General features: G+C 42.8%; 1 protein-coding gene across 1 annotated transcript in view; it reads right to left on the reverse strand.

Annotated features, from left to right (window-relative positions):
• Window positions 1–13,479, reverse strand: part of LOC138246502 (immunoglobulin superfamily containing leucine-rich repeat protein 2-like) — a 45,803-nt gene that overhangs the window by 15,012 nt on the left and 17,312 nt on the right. Inside the window, exon 2 of the mRNA XM_069201151.1 lies at window positions 2,628–2,774. Within this exon, the coding sequence (XP_069057252.1) occupies window positions 2,628–2,774 (147 nt within the window). The remainder of the gene's footprint in view (window positions 1–2,627; window positions 2,775–13,479) is intronic.

The following is a 13,479-nucleotide window of genomic DNA, read 5'->3' on the forward strand; positions in this document are numbered from 1 at the left end:
CTTTTCAGAAATGTTTAGCTGTCTGGAATCCAGCATTGGTTTCACACCCATTTCTGACAATAACTGGAGGCTGAAAGCACAAAAAATAGTAAAAATAGGGTATGTCCGAGTAAAATGCCAAAATTGTGTTGAAAAATGTGTTTTTCTGATTTAAGTCTGCCTGTTTCTGAAAGCTGGGAAGATGGTGATTGTAGCACCATAAACCCTTTGTTGATGCCATTTTCTGGGTAAAAACCACAAGCTTTCTTCTGCAGCCCTTTTTTTGTCATTTTTTTGAAAAAACAGAAATTGTAGATGCATTTTGGCAAATTTCTTTGTCTCCTCCAGGGGTACCCACAAACTCTGGGTACCTCTAGAATCCCTAGAATGTTTGGAAAAAAGGACGCAAATTTGGCTTGGGTAGCTTATGTGGACAAAAAGTTATGAGGGCCCAAGTGCGAACTGCCCCAAATAGCCAAAAAGTGGCCTGGCACCTGAGGGGGGAATAGACCTGGCAGCGAAGGGGTTAATTAGAGACCATTGTTTCTTTAATAATTATATGTGAACTCCTGGTCCCTGTTATTGATGGGTTTCCCTTGTTGTTTCTAACAACCAGAGCTTAGACTGCACATCACTCTCAGAAACAGACTTAGCACAGACCAGATCAGATTTGTGAGATCAGGGCAGAATTTGTGAAGCCGATGGCTATAGCGCACATCACCCCTGCTCCAAGGGGAGAAGAGGATGAGGCACCCAAAGCAGATCAGGGATTGGAGGCTGGGTCACTGCTAGACCTGTTTTTTTAGCTGCTAGATGACCTGCCTGTGAGGAATTCTGCTGGGCTCAGTTGAATGCCATAGGCTTGAGCGACTTTGTTACTAACCTGTTAATGGGCTTCTTTCTGAAGTGGCTGGAAGGAGATTCTATTTTGACTGGGATGACAACTTTTCTACTGTGTGCAGTAAATCCTGAGGAAGGAGTTATCAAGTGGCCAGGGAGTCCGTTAGTGCACAGGAAAATCCTGTTGTCAGTGGCCCAATTAGTACCCTTAGCATGTGACAGAGAAATTAGAAAAAAGTTGGACTCTGTTTTATTGCCATTTGAGTGGTAAGTGAGAAAGTAAGAACAATTCACCATTCTCTGTTGAGTGCTACAAGGTCATTAAAGGTCCACTCCAAAGTCGAAGGCCTGAGCTGAATGTACGTGGGGGGCTATAAACAAGGAAGAAGGACTAAATGCCAGGTGTAGCCTCCCAGCGCTGGTTATAAAGTGACTATAAAGTGATTATAATATCCTGCCTCATGAGGGCTGAATGTTCTAATTAAAAATATAAGATTCCAGGGAGGCAAAGAGGTTTTTACCCCTCATCCCCATGACTGATGAAGGCAGAGTATAGTCAGTAAAGATGTAAAATGGTTTAAAATTGTCTTTTTGTATTAATTGTCTATAAAATGTTCATGTCTATATTTATTTAGTATACCTGAAAACAAAACAAACTTTTAAATTTAACTTTTAAAGTTAGGAAACATAGTGTAGTCTGCTGACGTCACTGTGGATAATCAAACAATTGGTCTGTAGTCCATCCTTTACTACAGTATATATCACATTTTCTGTACTTAGCACCTGACAGACTATAATACTAACTGTTTTACTCAAAGAATAATGTTCACTGTAAAATAGGAAAATTATTATTTACCTTTCACCCTGCAATACCTAAATATTCCTTTCAACCGGCACATTTCTGTGAATTGAGGGACATATAGTCAGCCTCCTTACCCATCCTTTGTCAATCAATGTCCATCATTGGGCTGTAGCACGTAGTACCACAGTATTTTTTATTTTTCGTTAAGTGCTTAGTACCACAGTATTCTTTATTTTTTGTTGTTTAAGGGCTGTAAATGATTTGTGTTACTGCTGGATTTGCTGGGAGGGAGATATGATGGGGAATCGCTCACGGGTCTCACTCAGTATCTGTTACCTTAATAATCAGCACTCATTTTTGGAGTGGGACTTATTTTTCATGATAAGACTCTGACATCGAAAGAGACAACAACAGACCAGGGAGCGAAAGGTAAGAAAGCAGTGACAAAGAAAGGAAGCAAGGGTGAACAAATACCAATGGCACTGTTAAGCCAGATCTAAAAATCCACGTAGGTTAATGACTTCCAACCTCCCATCTATGCTGCTGCCAGAGGAAAAAAAATATCTAGTTATCTTAGACACTTCAACGGCATTCCATTCTCATGTATATGCCCCTAAAAGTTCAAGCCTCGGCTGCTGGATACATCAAATGATCACAGCTGCGTGGAGGGCGAACACTTTTCTTAGTGGAAGCGCACAACCTCCGCCCAATCAAAACATGTATCACTGGTTCTCAACATGTGGGTGGGGCTAAAGCCCCTCTCTGTTCACATAACTGTCCGGCGAAAGCTGCACTGTCAAGCAAAGGTGAGATAAAGATGCCATGAGCACAGGGGAGTGGAGGGGAGAGATGCAACTGGCCTTAGGCTTAGTCGGTCTTGGTATTCAGCAACCTAGGCTTTCAGCATCACCAAAGACGGGCACCAAAGAAAAATCCTGGGCCTCTGAAATAATCATCATTATTATTATAAATTAAGAACGTGGGTGCAGCGGTGCCTCAATATTACCTTCTGGGACGTCTGCAACTTCGCTGGCCTCCCCGGCGGAGCCGCCGCAGTCCGCGGACACCCCCTCTTCCTCCTGTGAGCATTTGCACTCAGAGGGACACTGGAGCCCCAAGACCATGGTGGGGAGCAGGAGAGCCGAGAAGACCACTGGAAAGAAGAAAGATAAACTCAGCACACTTTAACATGGCATTCTGCTGCTCCCCGAGCCCTCCGACTCTCTGGGCGAGCACAGCCGCAAGCCCTGACCCTCCGCGGGCACCACCCACAGAAACATTATTTCCACTGGTGCCACGGACTCCCCAGGAGCCCTGCGTTTAAGTCCTAGTTTATTTACCATTTGCATACGTCTTGCTACTAGCACCACGGCCATTTCTTGCAATATGCCGCCCTCTAGTGAGCAGTTGTCTCACGACACGCTTGCGAGATAGATATTATTGTAACCTAGCTGACCAGTGGTGTGCATTGTATTCAGCTAGATAGTTTGCAAGGCTGTGTGGACCCTTTAGGATATCAGCTTTTGACGACAGAGCACTGTATTGGATCCCTGAGCCCATTTATCCACTAGACCCACTAGCAGGTTATTGAATGGGTGGGAATTGTCTCTGTCAGCACGAATTGGTTCTTTTTTTACGGGTCTTGCTTGTTTATTTAAGTTATTGTCAGGTTATTGTGGAAGTAACACAGAAAATTAATCTTTTTAGGTTTTGCCTAGACAGCTGCGAGACATGTTCATTCATGAAGATCGTTGCCTGTTGGAGTCCTTGTGCCGTGGTTCTCAAGTAAGTTGGTGCCACGCTGCGCTCTCCCTGTACTTTAGTTCGGTTGCAGCCCACAGCACCTTACGATTCTTGTTACTAGTTGTACGGGTTGTTTGCATACTTGCAGAAATTTCTGCCTTTAGAGTTTTGACTAAGCAATTTAGTGTAAGATGTTACTACCTTCCCTGGTGTGGAATCCTGTGTGTGACCTTCCATTGACTGCTGGGTGTTTTCTCAGGTACATTCAAAGGTGGTGCATGGTTTAATATATTGATGGTTTGTTTCCTTGGTAAGTGTCTTAAGTTTTTGTTGTTGCATATGGTTTATTTTTTGCACTCTGCTTAATTAGATACTCTAGTGGACATTTTGCCTCTCTACTGTTTTTTGTGGTGCTATATGCTAGGACACTTTTGGTGACAGAGCCACATTTTGATTTTCCTTTTTGGCCTACTTATTATTTTATGTGTTGTGAACAGGTGTTAATTGACATTTGTGTACCGTGCTGGGTTCCTCAGGGGTCTGCCCTATTTGCTTCGCTTTCGTCACCCACTCCTGAAGATGGTCTTGCAGATTCCTCAGCCAGTGAGACTGAAACGTCAGCAGTGCACCTGTTGTGACGCGTTTTCGTGTCTTCGACCATTACCAACTGGATTCTCAATCTTTAAGGGACTATGGTCAGAAAGGCTGTGATATGTCGGTGGATATACCGATCAGCATTATTCACCAGCAACTACATTGTAATTTAGATTTCGTGAATATTGTGAGTCAGTTGTGCTTTCTACATCTTGGACCTTGAATGAACATGGATTGTATATATTATGTATAAGTATTGGTACACATAGGTGAATCACCCTGTATGTATAAAAGGAAATGTTTTTCAATAATTAACTTTGAGGTACGCCTTATAATGATATGCATGTTTATTTTGTTTAATTAATTCAATATAGGTTGGCTTCTTTTGATAACAACTCAATTCAGAGTACATGCAAGTTATTTCTTTTCTTTCCAAATAAAGAACACTGCAACATTACTTTTTGTCCCCCAAATATCATTGACTGCATAAACATTTTTACTCCTGCTTTCTTCTACTTTGTCCAAAAAACAGTGCTCACCAGTGTACTGCCTCTGTGAAACATTGACAAAACCCATGAGAGTGGCTTCTAGTCAGAGGTTAAGGACCCTGCAGAACTTGAACTGAGGCTCTGATGTAGGTCTTTGCATTCTTCTAGGCCACTCCACTCTATGCCAAGGCACTCCACGCCACTTTAATCTGCACCGCTCCAATCTACCCCACAGCACCCTACACCACATTCATTCTACGTCACTACACTGAACACCATTTCACTCTATACCACTGCACTCTATGCCACTGTAATCTTCTCTATACCACTGCACTCCATGCCACTGCACTGTACTCCACTACTCTATTTGGCACCACTCTGCTCTGTGTCACAGCACTTTACAATACTGCATTTTACAGCGCTGCGTTCTACGCCACTGCACTCAATGCTACTACTTTACCCTTCACCACTGTACTCTATGCCACTGCATTCTGCTCTAAGCCATTGCAGTGTATGCTAGTTCATTCTACTTTACTCTTCACCGCTCCAATCCACTGTACACCACTTTACTCCACTCTGTGCCACTCCATTGCACAACACTCTGTGCCACTCCACTCTACACCACTCCCCTGTATGCCACTCTTTCCCACTCCACTCAACACAATGCCACTTGGCTCTGTGCCACTCTACTCTACGGCACTTCAAGCCACTCTACTCCACTCAACTCTGTGCCACTCTAATCTACACCACTCCACTCCTCTCTACACCATGCCACTCCTCTTTGCTTCACTCCAATCTATGCCACGTCACTCTGTACCACTCCAGCCTACTCCACTGTACTCTTCCCCACCCTACTTTCACTAACTGTACTGTACGCCTCTCCACTCTACGTAACTGCACTATACTCCACTATACTCTATACTACTCTACACCACTCTACTCTAAACCACTCCACTCTATGCAACTCCACTCTACACCACTCCACTGCACTGTACTTCACTCTGCACTACCCCACTCTATGCCACTCCACTCTACGCCACTCTACTTCACTCCACTCTGCTTAACTCTACTCTACGCCACTCTGTTGCACTGTAATTCGCTCTGCACTACTCCACTCTGTGCCACTCCACTCTATGCCACCCTACTCTACTCCGCTTCACTCCATTCTACACTACTCCAGTCTACCTCACTCTACCCTTCACCACTCTACTCTACTCTACACCACTCCACTCTACTCTGTGCCACTCCACTCTATGCCACTTTCCTCTATACCACTCGAAGCCTCTATATTTCACGCGACTCTATGCCACTCCACTCCATGCCATTCTACTCCACCCCACCCCACTCCACTTTACTCCACACCACTATACACAACCGATTGGATTTGCCAAGGCTGTTTTTTTACACAGTCATCCAAGCCGGGGGAGGCACAGTCTTAGGCCATCTGACTTCTATTGCTTGCCTAGAACACCTATTCTCCTCACCACGGGCTAAATTGTAAAAACTACCCTGAATTAAAACCAGAGTAAACCCATTTTCCACGGTTATGCTTCTTATGTAGTTCAGAATGGATACAAAATGAGCATTCCATATTATTCAATGGTTTTGTACCAGAGGTAAAATGTATTGTGGAATGATTGCTAAACATATAGCACACATTTTACTTATCATTTTGACACATGTTCAATGGAATTATAAACACAGATATACGTGCAGTTAAAAACGACTTAGCACCTTGTTTGCTATTTATGTAAGGACAACTGAACTTTTAAGCTTTCACATTGAAAACCGAGAGTAAATATTTTCTTTTTTTCTCGTTTTATAAACACTGCAGGCATAATGTCAAATTTCTGTGGGTCACGTTTTGCTCTGGTGCAAATACTTTTTCCACATTTCCTATTACACAAGCAGTGATAACTGTGTAGACCTTGCTGAACACGTGAACATTAATTACTGCCTGCCAAGTCTGGTGAGGACATCTATCTACCGAGATGGTAGACTGTCCAGGGTCACAACTAGACCCAAACATTTTGGGGGCTGGCTATGATTTTTATTGGTATGGGCAGACCCATCATCGCAGGTATAGTCACAATTACTCTTAGGGTGTTCCTTCACTGACAAATGTTTAATTTTAATACTCAATCATGAAATGAAGAATTTTGTATTTCAGTTTCTGGGACAATTACAAGCAAACTGTGCTTTATCACCACATTGGGAGTAGTTGAACAGGGTTTAGAACATTATTTCAGGATATTTATAATTACTGCCTCCCTCCTCCCGATATATTTTTGAAAAAAAGAGACCAGTGGTGTAGTTTAAGCACATTTCTTTAGCTATGTTCTGTTCATACACCATAATTAGTAAATAGTATTCTTCTCGTAATTCTTTCCTGCTCTTCCAAACATTGGTAATGAAGTCTTTCACTTTAGTTAAAGTTGCATCCTTACTAAACTCAGTCTCCCATTCCTCCTTCATTATATCATCGCCACTGCCCTCGATTACTGCCACACTGAAATCTTCCCAATCCTCCTTAACCTCTTGTTTTATAGGTAAAGGTGAACGACTTAAATAGTCAGCTACTTTATTTTCCTTGCCAGGCAGATAACTCACTTCATAGATAAAATCTAATAACGTTAAGGTAATTCTAGGTATTCTTGGTGTAGCCTTGTTTATGCTATCAGAGGTTAGAATCTTTACTAAGGTTTATGGTCTGTATATAATGTAAAGCGTGATCCCCAAACATACGGCCTAAATGTTTCCATGTTCCAGACCGCAGCTAACATTTACTTCTCTATGACTGAAAAATGTCCCTCTGCAGGAGACAATGACCTGAAGGCAAATGCCACAGTGTACTCCTCTCCAGTATCTATTACTTGGGTTAAAACAGCTCCAAGTCCCTTCCCAATGGCACCTGTTGTTATTATGCAATCTGCCTACATATTAAAGCCTTGCAGGGGGAGCGCAATACTCAATTGTTCTTTAATTCTTCTGAAATCTCTCTGTAATTCATCGTTCCCTGGGAATTCTTGCCACACCTTCAATAACTACCTCAAGTTATTTGTTTTCCTTGCAAAATTTGGTACAAATTTAGAATACAATTCTGCTAGGCCCAGGCACAACCTAATTTCCTCCTTGAAGGTCGGTGCCAGGACATTACTGACTGCCTCAATATTTTACTTCTTTGGTGATATACAGTTACCCCCTACCTCGTGGTTCAAACATATTACTGTATTTATTGCGAATTAGCATTTCTTTAACTCTGCTGTTAAGCCTTTCTCTGCCAATGTTTCTATTACAGAATTGAATCTTAAATCATGTCTTAATCTGTTCTTTGCCCATAACCAAGATGTCATACTGGAAATATAGCACTCCTTTAATCCCTCTAATTATTTTATGCATCAGGCATAGAAAATCCACCACCGCCAAAGCGAGGCCCAATGGCATGCAAATACATCTATAACATCCAAAAGGAGTGACAAATGTAGCTAGTTTTCTACTCTTAGAATGCAAATGCACTTGATGGTAGGCTGAGGACAAATTAATGGTGGAAAACAATTTCATCCCTCTGGGTTGTGCAAGAAGTTAATCTTTCTTTGTTACGGGAAATTTATCAATCACAATATTCTTATTTAAATCCCTTAAGTCAATGCATAAACACAACCTGCCATCCGATTTCCCAGCTACTACTAAAGGGGCCATTCTGCACTTTATACAGGCTCTATGATCCCTGTCGTCTCAAATTCATCTAGTTCTGCCATGACACTGCCTCTCATGCTTATAGGAATATTCCTCGCTTTATGCCATATGGGTGTAACTCCATCTTTTAATACAATTGTGTGTACAAAAGCCCTCATCGTCCCGACTCCACCCGAAAAAAGAGGTGGGAAATTGCATTTTAATTTCTTCTTCTTCAGATTTTGTTTGTTCACTAAACAACATCACCTGGTCTTTTCTATTTGGGTTTAATGCAATCTACAGGGCTGCTTCATCAATTCACCTGAATACAGAAGGTCCTATTTCCACCGCATATAACTTTCCTTGTGCCGTTCTGTCTTTAAATTCAAATTCAACCATAGGAATTTCCTCCCCAGTAAATGTAACTGGATGTATATCTGTTGGTTTTAGGTTTTTACCAAAAACATTTTCAAACTTATCTGCCCAACCCCTGCATTGGATGTGGTTTATGGTGAACCAGAATCTGGAACAATTTGTATTTTAACACCCCTATGGTTATGTTGTATACTGGTTTCTTCTTTTTGTTGACTCTTACACCTAAAACTGCTTCTTCCACGTAAACATGATCTTCAATACATAAAACCCCTTCATCACTTGAGGTGTCATTTTCCTCCTCCTCTACTTACTCATTCTCATATACGCACTTCCCCATTTTTTTTGTCACCCTTAAATGCTTTTTTTCCTCCATGCTTTAGCAAAATTACCTATGATACTGCAGTATGCACATTTTGATTTTATTGCTTGAAGACACTTATCCCTAACCATGTGCCCTTTATTTCCTCATCTAAAACATTTTGGACGTTTATCATCCGTTTTCATATTATTTTTGGTTGATCCTTTCGATCCCTTACTCTTAGCTTCTTTTTTCCTGCTTCCCTTGAATCTGAAATTTTTCTAATCATATCCCCCTCATTATTTGTCTTTATGGCTGCTTTTGGACATTTTATAGACATTTCTGCTTTCTTAATGATAGCTACTATCTCATTCAAAGGGTAATCAACACACAATTTTTCCTGAATCCCTTCATTATTTGAATGCATCCCTAGTTGGTCTCTATTAGGATCATCGTGTAGCGGTCCAAATTTGCAATTGTCATCAGTTTTCTTCAAGGTTGCTACATAACCCTCTACAGTTTCGGTCTTAGCCTGCTTCCTCTGGAAAAAAAAGAGTATCTAGCAATTGCAGTACACAATGTCTGTTAATAGTGATTATCCAGATCTTCAAATGACTCTTTGAAACCATCAGCGCTTCCCGTGGGTCTCACATTCCTTCTCCATTTGACTGTACACCGGCAACCCTTGAGGTCCCAAACTGTGCAAAAGAATTTTCCTTTTCCTTGTCGCTGAAAACTCTTAGTCATTTTCTTCTTCTAGTGCAGACATATAATTCAAGAAATAATCTTTCCAGTCAGACCATTTTAATGAAGAATCTCCTGGTCATTGAAGAAATGATACTGGTGGCATGAGTCCACAGTTTTGTGAACTCATAATGTGATACTATTAAATAAGAATACGCTTATCTTATCTCTTAGTTCAGCTTTTATATCATTTTTCCTTTTATCCACTGAGAGAGTGTGCATCACCGTGATACACGCTAATATTACTGTATTGTGTGCACGGCTGAATGTCCCATAGCACTATAAAACAGTGTGCGTATCACCGGATACGCTGGTGTATATACTTTAAATAGGTGTGCATATCAGCGGACACACTGCAGTATGCAGATTTAACTTTATTGCGGAGTTTGGGGAGCGTACCACAGGACACGCTGCGCTCGCTGAATTCCCTTGCCCAAACCAATATGGTGTCTCCGTACGCGCGTACGTCAGTCCGTGCGGAGACTGTGGCACTAAGACGTCACTTCCTCTTCTTTGAACACTAACGCGGGCAGGTTCGGAGCGCGCGCACAAGCAGCTCCGAGCAGGGAGCCCAGCGCATGTACTCACCTCACCCGCCGCACAGAGCCCTAATGCTGGCCTCAATTGCTACGAGGAGCAGCCGGCACCTTCACGGTGCCGGCTCAAGGCAGGTCCTGCAGCCCTTCACCTGTAACACCGGCCAAGGCCTTTTCTAGTCCTCTGCGATTCTTCACTGGCCTGCTCTTCTTCACCAGACGCTCCACTCCACAACTCTCAGCCTCTGCTTATAGGGTTCACTGACCTCCTCGTCACCAATTTGTAGGGTACGCCACGCCAGTTTATCAGTTAACTTCCTTTATTGAGAGCAAGCCAGAGACATGTTTCCACAACTGATTCCCCACTTTCAATTGCCATTCTCTCACCCTCCTCGCTCCCTATTCCAGAACCCCACTAGCATTCAGTCACCAGTGCCTTGGTCACTAGGATACCACAAAAAGTAAGCCTTAATGGAGGAGACAGCAATTCTTGCAGTTCGATTTTAGCTTCTAGGGGTGCAGGGATGGGAAGGGGTGTGAAGGGGGAGGAGACGTAGTTGGTGCAAGAAGTTTGTGGCATGATAGGTTCAACTGGGAAAGATGGGAGTGTGGAGGGGTAGGAGGCAGAGGAGGGTTGTGATCGGATGACATGGGGGGGGGACAAAGAGCAGGAAAGTGGTGGTCGAAAATGGGGAGGTTCTGTTAAGAGGCTTGGGTTAGGATGTTTCTATTTCTGTGTAAGGATATAGACAGTTCTCTGCCAACGTTTTGGGATGGGGAAATAGCGAGTTTGGATCAATATGGGATGTTGATTGTAGGAAGTTTGGCCAGCTTCTTGGAGTAGAAGATAAAGTCCGTTTTAAGGCCTCTGTTTGTCATACTGTGGTAAATGTCTTTTATTAAAGTTTCTGGGTGTTCTTTGAGGAGTTTGTGCTTGTATCTTTTCCTGGCATGTTTGGAGAGGCTTTGAGGGAATTCTATGAGGTAGGTATTAGGACCATACCTTTCTAAGACATCGTCGAGTGAGACCATAGGTGACTAAGGGGGTGTGGAATCATGATCGAGGGTGGATAAAGTAGGCAGGCGGGATAATTCTGAGTTGGATGGGTGTGTTTATGAGTGCTAATATAGGTAAATTGGTAGGATTGAAAAAACCTGGACCTGACTTATGACGGTGGGTTTAATTACAGCAGATCTCTAGTACTAGTGACAGAATAAGTCAACAAGTAGGATTTATGGCTTATGGGGTGTCCATGTAGCATTCATGTTTCAGAAGGGTTGTCTGAGAAAGTCGCAGTTGAAAGTTACGCATCTAGGTGGAGCACCTATGCTGGGGCCAATGTAGACCTCTTTTTCACTCACTGAGAATTTAGACCTTATCTGATGAGAGACTAAATTCCTTTATTTATTTCAGTGAGATTTGTTTTTTTTGGGGGGGGGGGCGAGATTGAAAGGATTGAGAGGAAGATGGCCGCCATGTGTGGAAAACGCAAGTAGCAGACACATTAAAATGGATGCATCTGACGGTAAAAAAATATTTCTGGGTAACATTTCTACCAGCCTTAAGAAAAAATCTTAGGGAAGGTGGCAGATAACCAACTGTCTGTACTCCTAGAAGAGGGCAGCTGCTGGATGACTGGTAGATGGTTTTTGTCTAAAGAGGAACACAGAGATGCTGCTAGGCTTTATGACCGATGACATCAGAGCCATACTAATCCATATGACGCAGATATAATGGTACACCTGGTTCACTTTGCTATGGTACATCAAACGGTGCTCTTGAAAAGACGTGCAGGCTCCTGGTTCAAACGTGTGCTCTGCAATTGGTTTAGATCCTTTTTTATGGGGTTCTATCTTTGTTAAGTTTGGATAGCTTTTGGTCACCATGTCATCATGTGATATGATTCATTGTGGTGTGCTGCTGGTTCCTCCTTGTCCCTGATGCAACTTAATCTCTGTGTTCAACCTCTGCTGTGCCTTATCCACTCCTTTGAATGCTAAGCATTTTCATATAAGGATGACATACCGGTCATGGTCCAGCTGAGTCATAAACCACAGGATCTCTGAGCCACTGTGCACGATTGCATGGACACTGGCCAGCAGTAGATGGGCCTGATAACACCCACAAGCCAGAACTCTTACTTCTTGGTAGAGACACTTCACTGGAGCAATTGCTTTCCACCTTCATCCATGGCTCACCCATCAATTCCCGTAGCGAAGATCAAATCATTGAATGTGATTCTACCTGATAATAGGTCCTTCAGCCAGTGGTTCCTGGTGCTTGACAATGGCACTTAATTGTCATCACTGGCACTTATGACAGTCTGCCACATGGTGGAACTTGCCTTGTTGCCATTGACACAATGAAAGCAAGGTGTGGCTAGTGCTGCTATACATATGAATGGGTTGTAGTGAAAAGGGTGAGAATAGACACCATTTTATGTGCAGTAAATATCAACTTCTGCATAAAAAAACACCTCTAGAGCAATAGTGTCCACCAGTCGTAGGTGATGTTAAACTACCAAGTGAATACTGTGCAGAAGGAAATAGTACCATGCCATAGCAGCTATTTGAGGAGGAAACTTGTCTTTACCTACTTGAGACACTTTTTTATGTGTCAGTATCAACATGACAGATATAACTGTGGAGTGCACATGCACCCTGAGTACTTCTGAAGGCACTACTGAGAAACAGCAGATGCTAATTGTTTTCCAAGTCAATGGTACTCATTTTGTCGACATGAGAAGAATGAAAGGTTGAATGATTCAACCAGGATTTAACCTGTAATCATGGCATGAAACACATATCCCTTGTGTGGAAACATTAATCCAGTGAACCAGCATAACCAGCTGTTGTGGGCTCTGTGCTGCAACTGTCAGTTTCAGGTGACAAATGCAAAAAGAACAGATGATGGACAGAATGTGAAACAAATCAAACATTCACCCCCCAGTCACAGATCTGGGTTTAATCAGATTTTTTGCTTGTCATGCCATTCCAGTTTGGACCTAGTCATATGCAAATCAGTCTTGACCCTGCTCCCCATGGGAACAGTCCAGCCCGAACTGCCAGGCCAGGTCCTCCCTGGATCGGAATTAAGCACCCTGGGACTGGTTTCAGGGTATCGCCCCTCATCAGCCAGGCTAACTCGAATCCAGTGGCACGGTGAGCACGGGACCCGCGTCTGGGCATACCCTTCCCACTTTGGGTGATAAATGCAAAAAGAACAGATGATGGATGGAATGCGGAAAAAATCAAACATTCACCCCAATCGCAGCTATGGGTTTAATCCATCAGTGTCTTTGCTCACACTTGTTTGGTGATGCGCACACCAGAGCATTTACAAATTCAACATTTAGGGGGTCATTCTAACCCTGGCGGTCGGCGACCGCCAGGGCTAAAATGACG

Source organism: Pleurodeles waltl, chromosome 7 (genome assembly GCF_031143425.1).
Source record: "Pleurodeles waltl isolate 20211129_DDA chromosome 7, aPleWal1.hap1.20221129, whole genome shotgun sequence".
Classification (NCBI taxonomy): Eukaryota; Metazoa; Chordata; class Amphibia; order Caudata; family Salamandridae; genus Pleurodeles; species Pleurodeles waltl.